The 25,047-nt window shown below is 35.1% G+C and overlaps 2 protein-coding genes across 5 annotated transcripts; one reads left to right on the top strand and one right to left on the bottom strand.

Moving 5' to 3' along the window:
* Positions 1-976: 976 nt before the first annotated feature.
* LOC138325986 (putative hydroxypyruvate isomerase) lies at positions 977-10,391 on the bottom strand. Of its 2 annotated transcripts, none has more exons than XM_069272035.1 (8): positions 10,085-10,391; positions 6,005-6,116; positions 5,624-5,723; positions 5,130-5,208; positions 4,727-4,776; positions 4,262-4,331; positions 3,842-3,973; positions 977-2,406 (listed from the first exon to the last, which is right to left on the bottom strand). In XM_069272035.1, the coding sequence occupies exons 1-8, from the start codon at positions 10,341-10,343 to the stop codon at positions 2,354-2,356; spliced, it is 855 nt and encodes a 284-aa protein (XP_069128136.1). In that variant the 5' UTR covers positions 10,344-10,391; the 3' UTR covers positions 977-2,353. The 2 variants fall into 2 exon arrangements, with proteins under 2 accessions (XP_069128136.1, XP_069128137.1); XM_069272036.1 differs by having other exon boundaries at positions 3,910-3,973.
* Positions 10,392-13,824: 3,433 nt separating this feature from the next.
* Positions 13,825-24,650, top strand: LOC138325983 (geranylgeranyl transferase type-2 subunit alpha-like). Of its 3 annotated transcripts, none has more exons than XM_069272029.1 (13): positions 13,825-13,870; positions 15,165-15,275; positions 15,703-15,827; positions 16,460-16,647; positions 16,955-17,152; positions 17,550-17,633; positions 18,389-18,471; positions 18,812-18,910; positions 19,046-19,212; positions 19,745-19,833; positions 20,143-20,277; positions 21,610-21,882; positions 22,232-24,650. In XM_069272029.1, the coding sequence occupies exons 1-13, from the start codon at positions 13,868-13,870 to the stop codon at positions 22,390-22,392; spliced, it is 1,716 nt and encodes a 571-aa protein (XP_069128130.1). In that variant the 5' UTR covers positions 13,825-13,867; the 3' UTR covers positions 22,393-24,650. The 3 variants fall into 3 exon arrangements, with proteins under 3 accessions (XP_069128130.1, XP_069128129.1, XP_069128128.1); XM_069272028.1 differs by lacking the exon at positions 13,825-13,870 and adding an exon at positions 13,884-14,113; XM_069272027.1 differs by lacking the exon at positions 13,825-13,870 and having other exon boundaries at positions 14,575-15,275.
* The last annotated feature ends 397 nt before the right edge of the window (positions 24,651-25,047 follow it).

Below are 25,047 nucleotides of genomic sequence, written 5' to 3'. Positions count from 1 at the left end.
TCAGCCCATATGAGTAGGTGAGCGTAACGTCATATTTTTCAGAAAAAGATGGAGTTTGACTCACAAAATGTTATGTCATAATCAATATCTTCCCGTAAGGGAGATAACTGTAATATGCAAAGATGGAATACTTCAGTAAGAAAGTTAGAGGTTTGGTTTCACAAGGAGACTACATGATAAGGCCAAAAAAATATTATATGTCTGTTTAGGGATACCCGACCGACCCTAATTTTTTACCCCCGACCCTAATTGTTTTTCCACTTTTCTGTGAAAAAAAAAAATTAAAAGTCAGGATTTTGATCTCAGACTCCGGTTCCGGCCATTATTTTAGAGTGAAAGACACTGAAAAAGAAAAAAAGAAAAACTCTGGACCTACCGACCCTATTCTTTTTGCCAATGTAACCCTAAACAGACATTTTTATTTTTTTTGGCCTTATACTGCATTTACAGATGTGGATTCGTCATATATGGGGACAGGCCCTTATTATCCCCAACTGCAGGTAGGAGAAGTGGAAACAAAACAGCAACCATGATAATGATTATTGGTATTTGTTCTTTCTTCCTGTGGCTATTCCATCTGGATATTACAGTTATCTTACTTGTGAGGAGGTATTTATAGTGACCTTAGAACAGGTGTAGCACTTCTATTTCATCAATGTAGTCCTACTGGCCTCTTTTCTTTATATTTTTATACATTTTCTACACCTATAAATACCAACAGAAAAATATTGAGCTTTAAGGTCATTGGGGCAAGATCAGGTTCAACTTCAATAACTTAATTATCAATGCTCTAGCCACTTTCCATCACCTTTTGATAATATCTCGATTTTTTTTTTAGTTTCATGGTAGAAGCCACCCAGTTAGTCAATTCTACAATGTCTGGAATAGTAAATCTGTTTGGACAGAAAAAATGCAGCATGTTTGATTTACTTATCCCTTTAAGATTTATTACTGTTTTGGTCAATCAAAACAAAACTTTGTATACATGTATTTATATATTCTTTTTCCTTTATTATATACAGTATAAATATAAATTTCAAATCAAAATATTAACATGAATGTAAAATGCTGGACATATTGTACACCTTAAAGCTATTAAACTTCATAACAACAAATACCCTGACAGTTATTACACCAGAGAGATACACATGACTGATCTATAAAACTTTTTTTTGTCAATAACACAATTTTGATAAGAACATTATGAATTTTAGCAAGGTGGGGACTAGTGATGTAAAGATTGCATAATACAGTATAGAGAAAAAATGTAAATATTGCATTATGAATTACATTTCGGTGAATTTTCAAAGTCTTGAAAGTCAATTTTAGAAATTGAAATATTTAGCAAAGTTCAGAATTTTTTTATTATCTACCGGTATGTAGTCATTTCATTCCTTTTGCAAAAATGAATATAGTGATGAATGCTTGTTTTTGAACAGAAGTACAGGGAGTATAAAGGTCACCAGAACTTGACCCCTTGTGGGATGTTGTTAGATCTTCTATAAAACAAGAGTAATGATCTCTGTTTTAATCAGATCTAACCATCTGCTGGTTTAAATAAAACTTACTAGGTTTTTACATGGTTTTACACATTACAATAAAACAGACACAAACCACAGAAATATAATTATTATTGACATAATTAGTTCTTTAATGCATGGTAATAAATATATAAATATTCAATAGCAGGTCTGTTTTGCATTAATATATTCTGTTATATTTACAGGCTGGCTGTTCAGCATGAAAGACTCAACTTGTCTATAAAGCCAACCTGTCTATAGTGACCGTTTTTCTGTCTCCCCTTCAGTGGTTGTTATAGACAGGTTTGACAGTATTTCAATCAATATCTTGCTCTGAATTAATTAGTTTATTTAAAGGTACATAGATGCATGACTATCAATCACAAAATTAAATGGTACAAAATTAAGTTGCCTCACAAACATATTCAATTTATAGTACATGCAATATGTATGGAAATTTAATGAACATACTGCATACAATATCAGATTTGCAGAGAAGCACAACCAAAAATTACAAAGTAATTTAGGCCTAAAAAAGTGACCCTATAGCAATAGATAAAGTGTATACCACTAGATATATTAGTGCACTTGTATCGCCGTGCACAAGTTGTCAACAATCAAAGTTTGATATGCTATATACAAAATCACAGACTTTTTTGCACTTTTATATCATTCCTATGCGCTATGGAACAAAAGGATCAAATTAAGATTGATTAATCTGTACCACAGTCGGTGTATAACTCACACATCTCTAAGATAAAGAAGAGTGATCAATAAATTTGAAACTAACTACAACAGGAACTTTCTACAATCTTTTGACTTTCCTGTTCCCATCACATTGTAAGTCCAAAGTCTTTTATCCATTTCAGTCCATCTTCAGTTTTACCTGTAAAATATAATGACTTTGTAGAATGCTACAGTTATTAACCTTTTCTTGGGTTAAGGAGTTTCATTTTTAGCTCACCTGGCCCAAAGGGCCGGTGAGCTTATGTCATGGCGCGGCGTCCGTCGTCCGTCGTCCGTCTGTCCGTCCGTCCGTCCGTCCGTCCGTCCGTCCGTCCGTCCGTCCGTCGTCCGTCTGTCCGTCAACAATTCCTTTAAATGGCTACTAGTCATAGAGTTCTGCATGGATTGTAACCAAATTTGGCCACAAACATCCTTGGGGGAGGGGGAACAGAACTTGTATAAATTTTGGCTCTGACCCCCCTGGGGCAGGAGGGGCGGGGCCCAATAGGGGAAATAGAGGTAAATCCTTTAAATCGCTACTAGTCATAGAGTTCTGCATGGATTGTAACCAAATTTGGCCACAAACATCCTTGGGGAAGGGGGAACAGAACTTGTATAAATTTTGGCTCTGACCCCCCGGGGGCAGGAGGGGCGGGGCCCAATAGGGGAAATAGAGGTAAATCCTTTAAATCGCTACTAGTCATAGAGTTCTGCATGGATTGTAACCAAATTTGGCCACAAACATCCTTGGGGGAGGGGGAACAGAACTTGTATAAATTTTGGCTCTGACCCCCCGGGGGCAGGAGGGGCGGGGCCCAATAGGGGAAATAGAGGTAAATCCTATAAATCGCTACTTGTCCTAGAGTTCTGCATGGATTGTAACCAAATTTGGCCACAAACATCCTTGGGGGAAGGGGAACAGAGCTTGTATAAATTTTGGCTCTGACCCCCCGGGGGCAGGAGGGGCGGGGCCCAATAGGGGAAATAGAGGTAAATCCTATAAATCGCTACTTGTCCTAGAGTTTTGCATGGATTGTAACCAAATTTGGCCACAAACATCCTTGGGGAAAGGGGAACAGAACTTGTATAAATTTTGGATCTGACCCCCTGGGGGCAGGAGGGGCAGGGCCCAATAGGGGAAATAGAGGTTAAATCCTATAAATCGCTACTTGTCCTAGAGTTCTGCATGGATTGTAACCAAATTTGGCCACAAACATCCTTTTTGGAAGGGAAACAGAACTTGTATAAATTTTGGCTCTTACCCCCCAGGGGCAGGAGAGGTGTGGCCCAATATGGGAAATCGGAGGTAAATATTCAAATTCCTTCAGAAAAGAAACAATGAACCTGTATTCAGAACATAACTTGGCATTACAAACCAGGTGAGCGATACAGGCCCTCTGGGCCTCTTGTCTTCAGAATACTTCCACCTGTTTTACCTTTTAATTTGAGACATTACACTGCACATCAACTTTAGGTGATACACATAGGATTAATACTACATGTTTTGTACATTTAATTTAATGCAGAAATCACTTTTCAAAGAACCCCTACTGCAAATATTGACATGAAGGGGAGACAATGAGCGTTGCGCTAACCTCTGGGGATGTACTCCAGTCCTATGTACCCGTCATAGCCTAGGTCTGTTAGAAGTTTAAAAACGTACCGGAAGTTGACTTCTCCATCTGTGGGCTCACCTCTGTCTGGTACCTGGGCTATCTGTACATGACCTACAGTAAAGGTGAGCACTTGTGATCATCTTCAACAAAATGTCTACAAAATAATGGTTTAATTGACAAGGTCTGACTTTTTATAATCATAGCCGTAATCTAAATCACTACATGTATGCATGTTTAAAGCCTCTGTTAAAGACTTTTTCCATAATCCCTATTCTTATTTTGTTTCTAGACTTATGAACCTAAATCTGAAATCTTCAGTCCAAACTTATAATTTTGTTTCAAGATTCCATATCCCCCGAGTCTGGTGTTTTGGTAAGTCTTACTTCTAAATCTACAAACCAATATGAGGGAGATATTTCTTGAGATTTCCAGTCAGGTTGCCATCCATGATTTGGACATGGAACACATCCTGTAAACAGATAATGACATAGTTTACATAGCAGTAAGACGGTAATATTAAACTAAAAGTAAACCGCTCTTTAGTTACAAAACATAATTTTCAATATGTTACTGTCATATTTAGCAATAGTTCATTCCTCCATTTTTGAATATCACGAAAATAACATACACACTTATTAAACATGATTTAGGAGATTTTCAACTGCATGTTTATGCATAGAAAAAATGAAATGTATAGAAAAACTCATTTTTAATGATGTTTTGATAAAATAAATTGAACATTGATTTTATATATGGTCATCTTTGGACTCAATGCTTTATCTTCCAAGCCTTAAAACCAGATATCTATACATTTGTTTTACAAACATTTCATTCTATGAAAGGGCTTTATACATGTGTACTTACAAACTGTAGTTTCAAATTGGGATGGTCAATTTTCTGTATATACTCCACAGCTGTGAAGAGAAAGGCATAGATTTTTGTTATCATTAAAAGAATACACAAATAGTGGTTATTGTATATTGCATGTGGTGTTTCTTTCACTCTCTCTAGTTATTTTTCAAAATCACAAAACAACTTTAAATATTGAGTGTCTTTGTAACTTATAAAAAGACAAAATTAATGAAAGCAAACAGAAATACCATATACAACACCCATGTGTTTAATCACTCTTTTCAATGCACCATGTGTTCATTAGTCGTCCATATCATCATACGGTATAATCATATCTATACGGGAAATGTTGATTTTTTTAAAGTTCTGTAATGTTCCAACATTTACGGTACAGTTTGTGTTAGTGGTAGCTAACCTTTGTGTATGTCGGTCAGAAAGTACTTGGGGATAGACAATCTACTGTTGATGGGTTCAATTAGAGCCAGAATTCCTTCCTGGGATCAAAGAAAATATTTCATAATTAACGTGATGGTGTTCAGAGCAAAAGTAACTTGCCAAGGCCTTAATCCATTCTGAAATTGCATCACTGAACACTTAGAGAAGACCAATCATCACTATCTTAGATAAAACTGAAGATACATTTAAATTCATATGCATGACGCTAACAACAGGCAAACTAATTGTTCCACCACACATTATAAAAGTTTATTTAGTGCTTAACTGGAGCGGCAATTATCCGATCCATTACCAAAAATGAGGTATAGTCAATTGAAAAGAATTCAGTCATTTTTTAATAATAAAAGAAATAAGGTGGCAAATCAATCACCCTTTTTGCAGTAGGAACAGCAAGTTGTCTTTCGATGCAGACAGAAACGGTATAGGATCGTACCTGGAATGGTCCATACCTACCTTACTCAGTCTCTCTGCAGCGTAGCGAATGTTGTCAAGGAACACTTCTTCCATAGCTTCATCTTTGAACACTGGCTTCAAACCCGCCATCACATGCATTCTGTTCAGAAAATCATTTGTATATATTTCATTTATCTTCATTTTTTTTATCTATTTCTGTACCAATCAATCTGACATCAAATAACACTTAGTTGAAATTTACTGTGTACCTAAGCTTACTTAAATACGTATATACACATTCCTTTGTTCCTTCGAAAAACAAAACGGCAATAAAAAAGTGTCCAGCGCTCATTAGGTGTACTTAAAACTACTTGTACATGATAGAAACTTAACATCTTTAAAACTTTGAAACAATTCAGACAAAAGCTATAAATAACTAACCTTTTGCAGTTGAGTGCCTTGGCATATTCTATGGAAGTTTCTAAGCTCTCTTTGAACTCTTTCACTTTGTGAGGAAGGGCTGCTATGCCAATCTCACCATTTTGTAGATCACCTGGAACAAATTAAATAGGCACAGTTGACTTCACAGGGATCTGATAATTAGTTACAGTTTATATCAATTTCGACCCACCAAAGTTCCCATAGAACTTTTTTCAAATGTTTAAGAGGTCTAGATAAAAAATCGGTAAAGTCATATTCTACTGCAGTACTATACACTATAAGGGTGGAAAGCTTCCTGAGACAAAAAATCTATCGCTCCTAGCTTTATTGGCTAAAAAAAAAAATCATATTTCTAGTAAGTAGTCACAAAAACGGTTCGTACCATTAGAAAGAGTGACAATTTTTCTTTCAAAATCATCCTACACAACTATACAAAATGCTGTCACTAAGACGAAAGATTGCAGCCCCACTTCAACAAAAATTATGTCCTAAATCAGGGAAAGTGGTGCAAAGGTGGCACCATGATTATATTGCATCTGATATTCAGCTGCAGCAGGCTACATTTCAGTCTGATGTTCCTAAAGCAGTTCAACAATTCTGACCTGAATGATGCAAAGTATAGAAATTCTGTCAACCGAGATCTACATTTCCTAGAGATCTTAATATGAGCTTCAGATTGAATATTTACAGTATGCACTGATATGGACTCAATAACCATGCTTTCTAGTATTATCATTATCACTGTATAATGATAGTAGAACATGTGCGGTTATTCTATTGGAAAGACAATCAATCAAGGGGAGGAAACTCAATATCAAAAATTCGGAAATCGTGAAATACAAAAAATGTTCTTAAAGACATTAAAGCATTGTAAAACCTTTCACTGATTTTGGTATATTTTGTTAAAAATGAATGTTTTTATGACGTGATGACCATTAAAAAATATAAGAATGAGGGAACTATTTTCTTTTGTTGTCAATGCCGAAATGTGAAGGGAAACGTGGGGTCATGAGTATTGACCCCACTTTTGGTGGGAACATATGAATGACTTTATTACAATCAGTTGGTCAATCCAATTCATTGACCATGACAAGAGAGACAAAAATTTGGGTATTCAAAATTAAATGTGCAACTGTCGCAAGAATAAATAATATTCATTTGCATGAAAAAACTGTAAATATAAGGAATAAATTTTTATTTTGTTGAGCTCATGACATCAAAAAAATAGAAATCTTTTTCTAAATGGATATGATTTATGATTCTGATGGTCAATTAATGACATGAACTTTGGATAGTAGAGTCCATTGAATGAGAATGCCTATACTACAGACTGGGACAGTAAGTATTGTTATCTCCCTTGTATCATTGTATGTGACATGTAACTTAACTTCATATTAAGACAGTAAGTATTGTTATCTCCCTTGTATCATTGTATGTGACATGTAACTTAACTTCATATTAAGGCAGTAAGTATAGTTATCTCCCTTGTATGTGACATGTAACTTAACTTCATATTAAGGCAGTAAGTATAGTTATCTCCCTTGTATGTGACATGCAACTATATTTCATATTGGGGCAGTAAGTATAGTTATCTTCCTTGTATGTGACATGTAACTTTACTTCATATTAAGGCAGTAAGTATAGTTATCTCCCTTGTATGTGACATGTAACTATATTTCATATTGGGGCAGTAAGTATAGTTATCTCCCTTGTATGTGACATGTAAATATACTTCACATTGGAGCAGTTAGTATAGTTATCTCCCTTGTATGTGACATGTAACTTTACTTCATATTTGGGCAGTAAGTATAGTTATCTTCCTTGTATGTGACATGTAACTTTACTTCATATTAAGGCAGTAAGTATAGTTATCTCCCTTGTATGTGACATGTAACTATACTTCATATTGGGGCAGTAAGTATAGTTATCTCCCTTGTATGTGACATGTTACTATACTTCACATTGGAGCAGTAAGTATAGTTATCTCCCTTGTATGTGACATGTAACTTTACTTCATATTTGGGCAGTAAGTATAGTTATCTCCCTTGTATGTGACATGTAACTATATTTCATATTGGGGCAGTAAGTATAGTTATGTAGCGTGGAAATTTATGTCACGCTTAGTTTTTATTAGTTGTTAAAGTTAAAGTTTATTTGTGTTGTAAAATAACAGTTTTACACTATTTAGTTGATAGTTTTAGTTTATATATGTGCAGTATGTATAGTGTATATATACATACATAGGATAGTTAGGGACCAGGTGGCCACGTGCATGTGCCCATCTGGGGTCGTTACGTATACGTAGGGAGCTAGGGCACCGCATTCCGTTTTCCATATAAGGAGTTGTTTACGACTAGGGCTGTGTATTAGGGTCCAGTTTGATGGACAGGTTGCGTAAGGTGTTCGTATTAATAGTAACAGAAAGCTAAATTTAGGTAGTGGTCACTCCGGCCAGCCAATTAGAGTTAGGTTGGGAGGGGGGATGGAAGTAGGTAGAAATACGTAATCATAGTAAGATTCAGCCAATGAACGTGAGAATGAAGATGGAAGGCGCGAGGTTTTAGCCAATTAGAGGACAGTATGAAAGTGGTATAAAAGGGGGTGCACGTGACGAAACGACAGATTACATGAAATTTTGGGACTTACTCCAACAGGGCTCGAATTTTACATTTTTTGCCACTTGCTAAAAATAGCAAGTGCCATAAATTTTTACTTGCTAAAATATATTTTTTACTTATAATTAATATCCGTATTCAAATTACAGTTATGTTATATATAAAATCATTTATTTTTGCATGATGATGTGAGGTGTATAAGTACATAATGTATATCAACAACATTACTGTAAGAACTAGGCCCCGATATTTTCCATTACAACAATTTTTTACAATCATTATGCCATTTTTACAGTTGTCCCTGTTAAAAACCACTTGCTAAAATAAGCCAGTGCAAATTTTTTTCACTTGCTATTCTGGTATATCTACTTGCAAAAAGCAAGTAAAACAGCCTGAAATTCGAGCCCTGTCCACACATCTCGGGATCAGTTATTTTCATTCGGATTACTTTAATACACTTAGTGTGTTTGTGACTATGGGATTTATACTTGGGATGTACTGTACGGATATTTCCTACATGTATCTGTGATGTGATATATACGGATTACTCTTATCATTCTTAGTGTGTTTGTGACTATGGGATTTATACTTGGGATGTACTGTACGGATATTTCCTACATGTATCTGTGATGTGATATATACGGATTACTCTTATCATTCTTAGTGTGTTTGTGACTATGGGATTTATACTTGGGATGTACTGTACGGATATTTCCTACATGTATCAGTGATGTGATATATATGGATTACTCTATCATTCTTAGTGTGACTATGGGATTCATACATGCATTTGGGATGTACTGAATACTTCGCAATTATGGATATCACCTAGCAGTGAACTTAAGTGAAACAGTGTACCAGTGTGTGTGTTCCAAATGGATTTATTGTGAACTATATTACGTGGATGTTGATGTGAATAAATGATGTGAATTTTAAAGTGATGTTTTCTAGTTTTCCCTGCCGTAGTCACCTTCCATCACGGACTTACGATATAAAATAGCGTCTCGTCATAGCCCAAGTGCTATCATATTTTGGAGAAACGCTACAGTTATCTCCTTTGCATGTGACATGTAACTATACTTCACATTGGGGCAGTAAGTATAGTTATCTCCCTTGCATGTGACATGTAACTATACTTCATATTTGGGCAGTAAGTATAGTTATCTCCCTTGTATGTAACAAGTAACTATACTTCATATTAAGGCAGTAAGTATAGTTATCTCCCTTGTATTTACAGTATATACATGATACTTTTAAAGAAACTGTTGATTTATGACTACAATATATTAGTAATTACGGCAATGAATACTACACTATTATGACAGTGAGTAATGTTAGTTATCTCCCTTCTAAAAGTAAACAGGCATCCGTCAAAACAGGTGACATGATAATGACATGCTAATGGTGTGTGTACTCCTCTAAACACGAATGTCACCGCTATCCGATGATATCTATGGGATCATACCTGGCCATGCGTTGATAAGAATCTGTTCCACACCGGCTTCAGCTCTGGCTTTTTGGATGGTTTCCAAAGGTTCCACGTATGGGAAGCCGCACTCCACGTACCTAAAACCGGCATCCTTCGCCGCTCTATACCGTGCAGACAGATTTGGATGTTCCTTAAACATCATTGACAGGTTCGCTACCAATTTATGTGACATCCTTATTTGTTGCCAATTATTGATTTTACGTGTGACGGAAAAACTGAAAGTAGACCTCAACATGTAGGCATATAGTGTCGAAAACGAGGTCACCAGGTGAAGTCACGTGATATTTCTGTAGACACGTCGACCAAATTGTAAAAGATTGGTTAGCTTGAATAGAGGGATAATCTAATTAGGAAATAAGATCTGATTAGATTAATCTCATCAACTTTGTACATTTCTACATAAAAATGCAGATTCAAATTTCTTTTGAAAGTAAAATTAATCAAATATATACCATTGTCACCTACGAATGCATTTTGATATGCTGTTTCAAAAGTGAAGGTTTCCTTTCATTTTATTTGTTTAATATGAATTGTTTACTTTCTTTATGGGATACCGATTTGCCGGGAAGAAATATCACAGGTTTTTGTTGATACATCAATCACATACAGTCGACATTCGCGATTAAATATTTTAACAGGAAATTAACCATGTCCATATTCAATGCTTTTTGACTGAAACGTTCTGTCGCATATATATAGACATAGACTAAATACCGTGTTTTCTTAAAAAACGTACTTCATAGGTGTGGATTTTTTCTTCCTAGAAGCAAAAGCACGGATTTCTGTCCATATTGTGTATCAAGGATTTCTCATATACATCCTTGGTGTAATGATTATAACCAGAAACATATATACAATTGTTCTGTCACCACTGTGGGTACCCTTACACCGGATATTAGTATCGACGAGGCGGTGACCTGTCACAACAAGGGTAAGTTTTGCAATATTTTCACAGTTTTGATGTAATTAATGTATCTGTAACTATTGTCCAGTTCCAGCTTATTTATCGCGTCCGTATGCGAATTTGTTGATGATTTGAGAAACGCAGCTTTTTAAGCCAAATATTCATTTCTAAATAGCAATGTATAAAACGATACGCAATGTAGAATGATCAAAGATGCTCTACCACTAACGAATGGTATCTTTCTCCATAAAAACAGGAGCAGCCGTTAAGTATTTTTCTTCAGTTACAAAAGTTACTTATTTTACAACATTACCACCATTGACAAGTATGAGCTTCTAATTTTACTTCGAGATAAAAATATTGAAAATAATAAATTGCATCCCGAAAAATTTCCGTGGCACTATTCCCTATATGGAACGAAGTACTAATTGCGTATGCACCAAAAGCAAAATAAATGATCTTATATTATTTTTGTGTTGAATAGACACATATATATATACACGATTAATGATTAAACACCAATTATTGTGTAATTGATGAGTATCGTCTATGCTCTGTCGGTGGTGGAACTTCATTTCAGGCAAAAATTAGTAATATCAGTAAAGGATGACATCTGGACAAGTGTGCATTTAACTGTTATCCGTGCTGTATTCTCGAATTATAGTGTTCATTGGTTTGTCATCAAACACGACCGCATTGCATGATATATTATTGAAAATTGTAATTACGAGTTTTGCAGCTGCTGAGGGTCACATAATTTCCGTCAAACGTTGCACCGTAAATATCATTAAATATCACAATGAACTATGCTAAAACATGCTACTCACCTTCGTTGTGTTGGAGCATTGTGGAAAATACCAGATTGGATTTTTATTTTGTATAAACGTAATGTCGAAACAACGCTATGACAAATATTAGTATTACTAATATAAGTATAATTTACCATTGCTACTATATTATGACATTTCCACTTGTACATCACCATGTGAAGTTGTATTTCTTATTGAAATTGAGTTGGCAGCGCTACTTGGTTGTGTAATACGAATACATTCCTCCCTCAAATTGCTCCCCTCCGTTAAAGAATTTAACAAAATTGCCAGCAAACAAACAAACTGATCTTGTATATAAAATCTACAGACTAACCAACATTCATCATCTTTGTCTGGTAGGCTAACTATTTCATTGATATCTTTACACGAGATCTACGAACACATAGATGTCGGAAGAAAACTTAACATCTGTCTTTTGGACGACTAGACGCTATTTGTTTTAAACATATTGTGAAGTTTGTCATTTTAATGATACCAAGCCCCCGTACACTATTTTTATCACTTAAACCGAACCCCGGTACACCCATTTAGCAAGCCCCGTACACAAGCTAAATTTTGAGTCGTCTCGTTGAAAGATCCATGGCCACGAGTCGACAGTATCAAATTGGACTAAATATGAATTTTCCTATCATAACTCGTCTATACAACCCAAAAACGGTAATCTGGAACACATTAGTTATTCAATATCACGAACAATATTTCACAGTCACCCCCATTTTCGTCGACTGAAATTATTTTAGAAAATTTTCCGCTGCGCGGCGCATTTCCTAAAACGTTCAAGCACGTAATGTTCAAACCTTTGATAAAAAGTCAATACACATGAACTAGACTAAAATGTCCATCAAAGGATTCTACTATTTCAAAAAATGTCTCTTAAAAGATTAATTTGTTCATATGTATTAGAAAGACAATAAATTCATTATTATTTTGAGAAGCCGGTATGTTCAGATCGAGCAGGGTTGCATATGACGACATTCACAATTATAATGTCTAAATGCAGGTAACTTTAAATCGAAAAATTACCATGTTAAGAACGCTTTTAAAAAATCATCAAAATACATCGTAAAACTCATCTCAGCCATTCTAAATTGTAATACTTTTTTCCCGGGGAGACCCCCGGACCCCCAAACAACAAAAATATCGCGCCTTCGGCGCTCACAATTTCATCAAAATGATTCGTAAAACTCACATCTCAGTCATTCTTAATCGTATTTTTTTTCCTGGGGGAGACCCCCTAATCCCCCAAACTCAGCAATTTTTTCACGATTTCCGTATTTATGAATTTCCTGTTAGTGACGCCACTGTCTATAGATGTATACAAGGATTATATGTAATGTTGTATGAAAAAAAAAATATATATATATTAAGTATATTTGGGTTGTGTGTGTTGGGCGCGGGGGGGGGGGGGGGGGTAGAAAATATTGAGGACCTTTGTGCCCCCCCCCCCCCATTAGGTCCAACTTCCTACGCCACTGATTTTAAACATTTATTTGTTATTCACCCCACTCTTTGTTTTTGTTCATTCATAAAATGTTTATTTTGCATGATTCAGATCCTATCATACACTTCATTTTAGCTTTAGTGTCACGTGCATAATATAAGACACGTTAAGTTTTCTGTAAAGATTAAATGGTAAGAAACCGTTTCCATTGTTATCAAAACCACTGAAAAACTCACTGAGCTTGCAACAATGATCAATGGCAAATTAGTAAATATAACGTTACATGTATCAAACAATTAATAAAACAAAAACAATTTATGCATTCAGCAAGCCCGCTTTCCTTAGTAATTAAATTGTTCAGAAGGTGATGGTAAGTGTAGTATTAATTAACGGTATCTCTCTATAAATTATAATTATAAATCTCGTTTTAGGTAGTAGGCCTCGTGGGCTCAAATAATTTGAAATAATTACTTAAACAAACAGTCTAACAGGTACCCGTTTCGTTCCGTAATCCGTACCGCGTTTTTACTTGACTGAACTCTTCAGTGCGGAAACCAAGAAAGTGGTCATTTCCGGAAAGAAAAATGGTATGGTATGCCGAAATCCGACAAATATTTTGTAACGATTTACGCTTTTATTTTAGATTTGTTAGCGATAACAACATTTTACTGTGAAAAAAATAGAATAGGAAAAAAGCAACACATTGAAATGCTAAGGATGGTGTGTCGATTTTTAATAGTGTGTTATTTCTTGATTGGCTGCGTTCTAACCTGCTAACCGGTGCTGATCATGGTTATCCGGGACGGCTTTTGGAATTTATGTATGAAACGGTATTCATACAACGTAACCCACTCTATTCACAATATTGAATATATGTCTTAAGACTTTATCTTTGATCTTGATTACAAGAAATTTAGTTGACCCCTAACTCCTACTGTATAATAAACATTGTGACATTACAGCACATCTATTTTTAGTATTATTGTCATCAAAACTCAAAAGATGATCGAGTCGGAGTGTTTTATTTTCTCATTTACCCCCCCCCCTCCCTAAAAATCAACTAGCATACCGGTAATGAGCATGTTATCACAACGTGTTATCCATGTCTGTCAAAAATATTGTGTTCCTTCATGTTCTGTTTCTGTCTCGATATACAAAAACAGGAGCAATTTTGCCATTTATAGCTGCTTTATATCATAACTGTCTGATGGTCTAGTGAGGAACAGGAAAAATTACATATTCCTGTTGCGTGCCAGGATCAGCAGTGGCCAGTAAGTCTGGGGTCGTGGGTTTGAGTCTTGCCTGTGACACACTACTCTCAAATGCAACTTGTTACATATTCACAGTACATGCATGTGTGTTCAAGGCACACCAACCTGCTCCTTTTACACCAGCTTTTACCATTGTATTTCTTGAGATTTCCTAAGCCTCAACCTGAGACTCTAAAACCACCTTCAATGGCTTATTTAGTTGGATGCAAATGTACATAGTAGAAAAGAGAAAATATATGAATCAATTCTTGGTCAGATCTCCAGCATGATAAACTTTGCATAATGAATCAACGGCTCTATCAACTGAGCCAAGAAGCATGCTTTGTCAGCTGAGGAACAGAGACTGTAATGCTGACATTAACACTATGTACAAGTCACTCAGGCCCGCTCCTTTTACAATATTATTATAGATCTATGAGAAACCTGTTCTTTTCACACTGAAATCAGTTATATTATGTTGATGTAGAAATGTTTTGTTGACAAAGAACTGCATTGTAAATTGTGATACGGTAGGGAAATACAGTACATCCATGAATTGTTACTGTTTGTAATCAACAATATTTGTAGTTTGCGGTTAAAATCTCGATAAACAATGTTTATGTACTCAAAGCATGGAAGAATCAAAGTGAAAACAACAGCAGAACAACAGGAGGCCAAAAGGAAGGAGAGAGAGAAGAAGCTGAAACTCTACAATGCAGGAACAGAGGCAGTCTTCCTTAAGGTGAAGAGACTTCTTGGTTCATTATCAAGAGAAAGTAACGCAACTTTATACTGTTTGGTTTTTTGAGATTGATGTAAATAAAGTATACAGATATTTGTAATTACGAATTGTTAATCACAGATAAACATCATGTACAACTGGATTTCATTCTATCTAGTTTTGTCATGTCCTGTCTCCATTCAATACAACTGTAATTACAAATTTGATTTTTGCATGAAAGTTGAGCTATTGTTCATGTCAAACATATATTTTGTCATTTGTACACATTGATATTTCATATTGTGAAGAAAAGTATTAATATTTATAGTAAATACATAAATCAAGCTCCAGTTCTTATCCATTATAATTTTGCAAATAATAAAATCTCTTATCTAAGTAACAAGATTTTGAAATGCTATAACTTTGTATCTCATCATTGTTTTTGCAGAGGAGAAATAAAGAGTTTGATGAGGAAGGCTTGAAGCTTTCTGGAGAAATTCTTGCTGTGAATCCAGACATTTACAGTTTTTGGAATTTTAGAAGAGAAATCTTTATCCATTTGAGAGACAAAAGGTATTTCAAATTATGTATGAAAAGCTCAATAATAATCATGTGATTTCAATAACACTTAAGCCTTGTTAAAAGGCGTGATACATACAGTTGTAACAGGGTGCAAAATTTATATTTAACTGCCTCTGCCAGGGATAAAAACTCAGGACTCCTGGATTACAAGTCTGAAGTTCAACCGTTTAAGCTAAGTTAAAAGAGAATTTCTCTCTAGCTGAGTGGTATATTGCCGCTAGTATTGACCAAGGTTACATACTCCCCCTCCAAGAATAAACTTGTGCTCTAGTTTCCAGAGGTCACAACGATTCCTTTTCTGGTACCGTTGAGTATAATTTCCGTGTCCCTACATGGGTGCCAATGTAACCTGGTGCAGGATTTGTAATAAATATAATCATTGCCTTGCCAGGGATCGAACTCAGGACCTATGGTTTAATAATCTGACTCTCAACCGATCAAGCTAATGAGAAGTTCTGTCTTGCTGAGTGGTCAATTGCGGATAGTATTGACCAGAGTTACTATTACATAGTAATTTCAGGGAGTTTGATATCTGAATTTTTTTTGTGGTAGATTACTCAGCATTTCGTGTTTGAAATGTTGTCACAATAGATACTGATACAGTTTATTGTTTTGGTTAACAGAGAGGAGGCAGAGTTACAAAAGGTGTTCGTGGATGAGCTCCACTTCCTAGAGGCATGTCTAAAAGTGAACCCCAAATCGTATGGGGCATGGCATCACCGCTGCTTTGTGATGGATGCCATTCCAGAACCTGACTGGGTGAGAGAACTCCAACTGTGCAATGCCTTCCTTAATTTAGACGAGAGAAACTGTAAGTTATTGTCACTTTTACAATCAGTCATGTACTTCATTTTCTACCGTAATTGAAATGTTTGGAAGTTTCCTTTATACCACTTCCATATAAAAACTACCTGCTTAAAAAGACTGCTTTCTTGAGTTCCTTAATGGCTAATTTCTACACAATTTCAGACCAAATTTTTTTTCGTCCTTTCCTTTTGCTTTATTGACAAGTATATTTTTACAATGTATAATTATTTTTATTTTGTAGTTTCAGTATTTTACTAATGTTCTGCCGTGATTTAACTTTGTTGTAATATAAAGATTTTTTATTTGTATAGTTCACTGCTGGGACTACAGACGGCATGTGGTGTTATGCTCAAATGTAAATCTTGAAGAAGAACTTCAATATACTACGCAAAAAATTCAGTCCAATTTTTCCAACTATTCTTCATGGCATTATCGGAGTAAACTACTTCCTGTGATACACCCTGACTCAAATCATCCCGTTGCTGTACAGGAGGATGTACTTCTGAAAGGTAAGTTATTATCAGGATCATAAACCTGCCCATACTGACCACTGTCTCTATAGACATACTGTATAACCTGACTATTTCTACCTTGTTTTGGTTTACACAGCTTTTCATATAATCGCAATGAGACCTGACTATTCTGGCCACTGTCTTTATTGACATAGACACTGAAAGAAGATAAGTCTGAATGTCCCTATAGATGGAAAAATTTTCACACTAACTTTCTTAAATTAAACCAAAATGATTTTAAATTGAAAATGACCAATTGTCAACTTGTAATCCACACAGTCAAAGAGCATTTCATTATTCAAAAGAAGAATTTTAAAGAATAATATGTCGAGGTACATGTACAAACAGCTTCCTAAACACATGCTTCTCATTATTGTTGTCTTGGTATTTACAGAATTTGAAGTGGTACAGAATGCTGTGTTCACAGACCCTGACGACCAAAGTGCCTGGTTCTATCAGAGGTGGCTTTTAGGGAGAGGTAAAATTCGTAGCTGTGGCATCATTTATTTCTGTTGGATTCAATTTTTGTGGACTATGTCATGGGTAACCACAAAAGGGAATTACATACATACAAGAAGCCTATAAAGTGTGCTATGACTTTTAGGAGTAGTGAGTGATCTATGAAAGTGCAAATAGAAAAATACTGGTATATGATACCTTTAGAGATATCTGTTTTTCAGTCAGGTGAATTGGAAAATTAATGTTCAGTTTTAAAATTTGGCTTGAGCTTGAAATATTGAGTACTTCACCATAATTTGAATGTGGTTAAAGCTAATAAAGTTCAACTGAAATAATTTTACACTATGTATTAATTTTCCAATACATGTATTTAGAAATTAATTTGAATAATTTCAACTATCAACTGATATTTAAGATACCCAATCTTATTAAAATTAGACTTGGAATTCCACTCCACTATGATGCTGTACATTACACTCCAATACAAGATCTAACAACACCCTGTTTCGGGGTCACCTCAGCATAACTCCTGGCCTAGAATTGGAACATCTCAGGACGTAACCACAACGAAGATTTTGTAGGCGACACACTGATTGGCTAACCATAGTAGTCATGCTGAGGTGACCCCTAACAGGGCTCTGTTAGATCTTGTATTTGAGCGTAACGTAGAGCATCATAGTGGCTCGGAATTCCAAGTCTAATTTTAATTAGATTGTAAAAATTCCTTTTATAGAAAAAGGTTTATCGCAAATGTTTAATTTTGACTATTTGAAGGTAAGAAGAAGCTACAGATATGCTGTGTTCACATATCTCGGGATCTACAGAGGATAGTGGTACTACTGTCTCGACCAGTGATGGTACGTTTTTCCATTCAACTTACAGATTTATGGGGATATGTGATATGTTTTTGTGCAGTAGTTTGAACTGGTGCACATGAAATACTTACATATGTATTGATTTATTTTCAAGTTTTAGTATTAGGCAGGTACATTGCCGTATACATTTTCAGTTTGAGAAAAAAAACCCACACACTGCTGACAAAATATCTATTGGGTGTTGCCATCGATGCAACAAAAAACTAAGATTTTATTTTTGATATATTACATCTATTGAGGAGGAGACTAGGTAATTTTGCAATTAGATTCTTCCTCAAAGTTAAAAAAGCAGGTTTGAGTAACGTAATATGTTTTTGTTTAGATGGGTCAAGGTCACTCCCTGACAGTCAGTATCAACAGTACGCCAGTTAAAGGGAAATGGAGGACAATTACAAGATCAGGAATGTACTCTACATTGTGGGTAGGCACATTTTGTTGTATGTATTAATTATCAAAAGCAGGAAAACAGAAATCTTGACCCGAAATTGACCTGAATTTCTTGATTCTTCATTTTCCCAGATTTTAAGGATCAATAATAATTCCTGTTTATTTGTAGGTACTTGACCTATCTGACCAGTGTTTACCAGTGGACTCAGAGGCTGCTGTTACGGTCACCTTGTTGGATGACCGTTACTGCACTAAATTTTCGGAGGGTCTCCACCTGATGCCAAACCAGGAGGAAACCTGGGCTGTAGCAGAATTCAAACAGGGAACACGGTTTAGGTATTTTAGTTACTAGAATCAGAGAAAATGATCAGACCGGTGGTTTAGGTATTTTAATGCCCTGAATCGGAGTGAACTGGATTTTCTTGATTATGTGCGAATCATACTATCATTAAGGTTATCAGGTCTTCTAAAGATCATATGATTATTTTAAGGTCATCTAAATGTCAACGTTTCTTGTCAATGTCATCACCTCAAACTCTTAATGTGATTTCATAACAATATCCTGACAATATCAAGAAAAGGTTATTGTAGGGCCATACAGTGTTGTTATTTTTGACCCCGTGAAAATTTTGACATAAATATTGTAACTACAGTAGCCCGGTTGTGATATGATAGTGCAATCATAGATTTCATGGAACCACACCTAAATCTATCTTCTCATGTTGAAACAGTTTGACTATTATTGGGCTAAAACTAACCCAGAATTACAGTGAGATGTATTCTTATTTTTAGACATCAAAGCGTGGCCTCCACAGACATCTCAAAACACTGATTTTAACCTATTTGGATGTGTTTATCTGTTTTACAGTACAGAGCTGAGTGCAGCCGCTTCCTCTACCATGGTGCAGGAGTTAGATAGTATCAGGGAGCTTCACTCTGTCGAACCCGACAACAAATGTGAGTACCAGTTAATACTCGTAATTTATCTGTGTTATTTATAAACCTGAGTGTGTAATTGTAATTTAGTACAGTGTATAGCATTGACACCTGTCAATACTTTTAAGGAATAAAGTGTTGCATATCTGTACTCCAGTATTATATTGTCAATTTGTGTTTGGCAAAGTTGGAGAGGTCAAAATGGATAGTTTTGATATGTTTTCCAGCTATTGTCTTTTCAGTTAAGGTTGTTTTGCTGTGTAAAATCTATATAAGGACCACCACCATTTGGTGTTATAGAGACCTGTAATGTTCTGTTTTCTCTGACAGGGGTCCTACTTACAATGGTACACCTGATGAAGGCCACGGACCCAGAACACACTAAGTATGACACAGAACTGGAGGAGAGTTTCAACAAACTAGTGGCAGTGGACGCAATGAGGAAATCATATTACAAAGATTTGAGTAAATACAGATTTTAAATATTACTTTGAAATACAAGTGTTAAGGATTTTAAATTTATATTTTAATACCAGTTATTTGAAATATCAAATACCGATAAACCAGACTACATTGTAGCAATAATTTCAAATATTATATGAAATCTCAAAAGTAAAGGTTTCAAGAATGAAAGTTACTTAAAGCTGACAATGCAAGTTAAAAAGCATGCAATTGAAACTAAAAAAAAATTATTGAAATATTTTTTTCAAAAATTGTTTCTGAGACATCCACCAGTTATGACAGTGTTGTATCCAAGGAAGTGGCAGCCATTTTTCTTTTTGCTCTGCTTAGTTACCTTCACTGGTCAACCCCCTATATAAAGCATGGGACTTGACACACATGCATCATTCTAAACATATCTTGTCTCAGGTACGCATGTCCTGATAATGCAAATAACAATGTCAAACTGAAAATAAACACTGTACTCACCTGACAAGGTTTCATTGAAGTAATACATGAATGTGTTTTCAGTTAAGATCCCAAATTGTGTCCAATACAAGCTAATATAACACTTCAATATACACTAGGTTTTATACGTGCATTATTGACACGTGTGTGTCCTTGGTAGTTGTTGCTCGTTCGCAGCAGGTAGTCACGTGCACATGACCAGTTGAGTGCATCGAGTACGATGATATACTTGGAGATATGTGAACAGATAATTATTTGGATTTCTATTTACTTGTGTGGAATTTTTATTTTGACTAACATCTAAATGACAGCTTGAAGGATTGTACATGTTTTCTTGCTAAAACAAGCGCCATACAACATTACAGGTAACGACTTTGTTTATGTATAAGTAGGTGATACACAGTGGACAAATTCTAGGTGTATATGTACATGTATAGAATGATCACACGTATGTCGATTCACATGCTTAATATTGGGGTTGGTGAGCACCTAGGAATGTTAAAAAAGATTTCTGTCCACGACAGGGGAATGTCTCATAAACAATTCTTGAAATACAAGTATACTTATTTTTTTATCATTTTAATATGTTTTAACTTGCATTGTCAAATTTAAGAGGGTACAGATTACAAATATTGAAATCAAGGTGATAGTATAGATTTCAACTTTTACATTATAATTTGGAGTGCAGAGATTCTAAACATCCACTTGAGGTAGTGAATATTTCAAATATTACACTGTGATATATATGATTTGGTGTTTCAACATATAAAATTTCAAGTTAGTAAAGATTTTGAAATTCAGTTTATCAGAACTTTTCTGATTTTTGATAACATTTTATGCTTACTGTCTTACTATAATGACATGTTGCCTTTACCTTGTGTATCACAGGAAGTAGATTTATGATTGAGAGTGTCTTGGAGTCCCACGATTCCAAGGTGCGGGATGTGAAATTGTGCCAACAAGGACTCACTTGTCTCTATCACACTGATTGGATGGTTCTGGTGAACTCACTTGACCTTTCCCAGAATTCCCTGACATCTATAAAGGGCCTGTCAGACCTACAATGTTTGAGGAGTCTTAACCTCGACAGTAATCAGCTGGCTGATTTAAAAGGACTGGGATGTTGTAGGAGACTCACAGACCTGTCTGTAAAGAATAACTGTATCCTTTCACTTAGAATAGACTATTGCAATGATGAATTTGTGTTTTGCACTAGTAGCTGTAATGAAGACATACAGAAAATGATATGTTGGCTTGCACAAAAGTTTGGTAGTAAAAGCAAAAAATATGATAATATGTTCGTCAACTATAAACTTTGAAGACCTGTTAAGATACATTGCATTTTAATAGTCACTATCAAACTTGAAACTTTACATTCAAACTCACTTAATTATAATACTCAGGTAACATAAGGCTTTACCTTGGTCCTGTCCATTTTGAGATAACAAGGTCAGAATATAACAAATTTTATTTCAACACTTGAACACACAATAAGCCTTAACTCTATCAGTAATACGACATGTGGAAGTCTTTGAAGAACTAAGAACTTGTGTTTATCTGAAGAAGTTGTCTGTAGCAGGAAATCCAGTTTGTGCCATAGAAGATTATGTAACAAGAATATGTGCTGTCAACAAAACTCTCCAATCTGTCGATGAGCGGGACTCTTCCTGATAAACATGATAGCAAGACTGTGATCAATGTGCTGTCCTTTAAACTTATGTGATGTTGTATGACTGTAGAAAGCTGTCACATGTAACAAACTTACACACAGATATCTTACCTAAAAACACTTCATTTTAAAGAAATGTTAGGAAAATACAATACATGTAGATTATTCGCAAAAAAAGTATTGAAGAAAAAAATAATGTATTATTTTAAATATAGACATTATATGGAAGGAAAATACAAAGAATTTTTTGAAGAAAAGTGAATATTGAAGAAAATTTAAGATTGAAGAACGAAATGTAGCAGTTTAAAACAATATATGAAAATGTTTTTCTCCCATAATTGACAGGGTTATCCCATGGTTGTTAGGGAAAATATAACTCTGAATTTTATTGGGGTAGGGAAAAGACAGCTCACACATGGTTGACAATGATGCGATGTCATCAATACAGACATATGATGTCATCAATGTCATCAATACATGCATTTGATGTCATCAATACATGCAGCGACCATTGAGGATAACACAAGTAATTTTAATGCATTGTAACGTCCCTGTGATGACAGAACTGTGAAAATGTTTAAATTGAATTGTTTAATAAAGTATCAGTATCACAGGAAAAGAATTTTGCATTAGTATTTCAATCCTTGTGAAACATTTTGGCCATTATCCCTACGATGCAATCCTCAGGTTGACCAGCCAATTTGGGTTGAGATACCGCTGTCCACCCGTCTTAATAAAGAGGAAGTTAGACCTAAACCTTTACTAGAATAATGATACTTTCTATATATGAAAAATTATCACATTGCTGGTTTTCTCTCATAATTATAAAAACAGCACAAAGAAAAATGTACAGGTTAAAATTTGAATCCACAAATGAAAATTATTTATTTGATATGCACAGCTATAATTACCTAGTCCCTTAAATACAAACGTTTCAATGCAAATCTTAGTTCTTGCTTAATAGTATAAACAATTCAAATCCTGCTAATATTTATATTAATATAATCAATATTTATTTAGTGTTTCCGTCTGTGTGGCAGTTCTGTAACATAATTAAAAAGGTTATAAAAAAAACCTTACAGGGTTGTGGCCAGATCAAGTACTATTTTATCACTAACCCTTCCGCCTTTGGGTCAAGGTGTATGATTATTCGACCATTGGTCAAGGCATGTAATATTTTACCACTAATCTTCTGCCTCAGGGTCAACGTGTGTAATATTTTACCATTGGTCAAGGTGTGAAATTTTCTTCCCTGGGCCAAGGCTTGTAATATTCTACCATGGGTCAAAGTGTATAATATTCTACCATTAGCCCTCATGTCTTGATAAACATCTACCTCTGGGTCGTGATACAGGGCCTACACGGGCCAGAGACTGACTAGAGTGTCTTGATTAACATTTACCTCTGGGTTGTGATACAAGGCCTACTTGGGCCAGAAGCTAGAGACTGACTAGAGGAGATCGTTCTTCCTCAGGATCTCTAGCTCTTCTCCCCCATAGAAACCTGCCTTTGCCTTAAGTGACTATAGATGTTGGAAGATCATGTCATACCTAGGAATAATACACAGCAGATTGATTATCCTATTGTGAGGATATCAAGGTTTCCTCAATCCCACAAATGTGGTATGTACTTAAATAACAATAGTCGTTAATGTTAGATCCATAGGTACACAGTGCCTGACCAGACAATATTATATCATGCCTTGGAGATCATGCTTCTGATACTGCAAACATCACACTAAAATAAGTTACATATCAATACACTCTAATGTACAAAACCTCCAATTACAATGTTGAAATTATCCTTTATATGTTTGATGTCTATTATTTCATTCTAAGGCATGTTCCCATGATGTGTATAAGCTAGGTAAAAACAATTCAAGGGAGATAACTGAAAGTGTGACGAATAGTCGATATAACTATTACGGTACAAAATCAGACAAACTAGGCCAATCACCATAGTAAGTGATTATCATAATGTAATTTCGTTAAGATAGATATAATCCACTTTATCAGCACAAATCCTGATTTCAGTAAAGATCGGAATATTTTTGAGTCAGAATCATGAAGGCCAATTTGATCAAACTAACCACATTGTACTGCTTACATGTTTTATACAACAAAATCTACAGCATAAACTCAGTGCTACATTCCTGTTGTTGTTGATAATTTATCTATGATTATACTAATATTTAATATGATGATGAAGGCAATGTATGATTTTAAATAAACACTGTCATAATCTGAAATTGTTGTGTGCTTTTTAAAATGTTACTTTCAGTGAATACTGGAATCACACTCATGTTTGTCGTCAGTAAACTCCTCCTAAACTATTAGATCAATGTCAATGAAATTTGGGGGACCATATCATATGTAGATGTGAAATAATTATTTTCTTAAAAGTATGGTTGTCATGGTAACCAGGTAATTATACAGAAGTTTTGTATAATAGCCAATAACTAATTAATCTCAAATGTGGGTGTTTACTTCAAGTTAGTTAGCCAATTGACTTACTGTTATCATGAGATATACAACTCTAGAACTTTTTGGGGTATTTACGTGTAAAGTAAGATTGCAGTATAGTGCAAGGCCTAAATATCATGTGCAGTGCAACAGAAGGTCAGTGTAGTCTGCATAAAAGGTCGATGATCAAAAATG

This window comes from Argopecten irradians, chromosome 6, assembly GCF_041381155.1.
Source record: "Argopecten irradians isolate NY chromosome 6, Ai_NY, whole genome shotgun sequence".
Taxonomy (NCBI): domain Eukaryota; kingdom Metazoa; phylum Mollusca; class Bivalvia; order Pectinida; family Pectinidae; genus Argopecten; species Argopecten irradians.
Note: the sequence above shows the minus strand (reverse complement) of the source record. Positions and strands in the feature narration are given on the sequence as shown.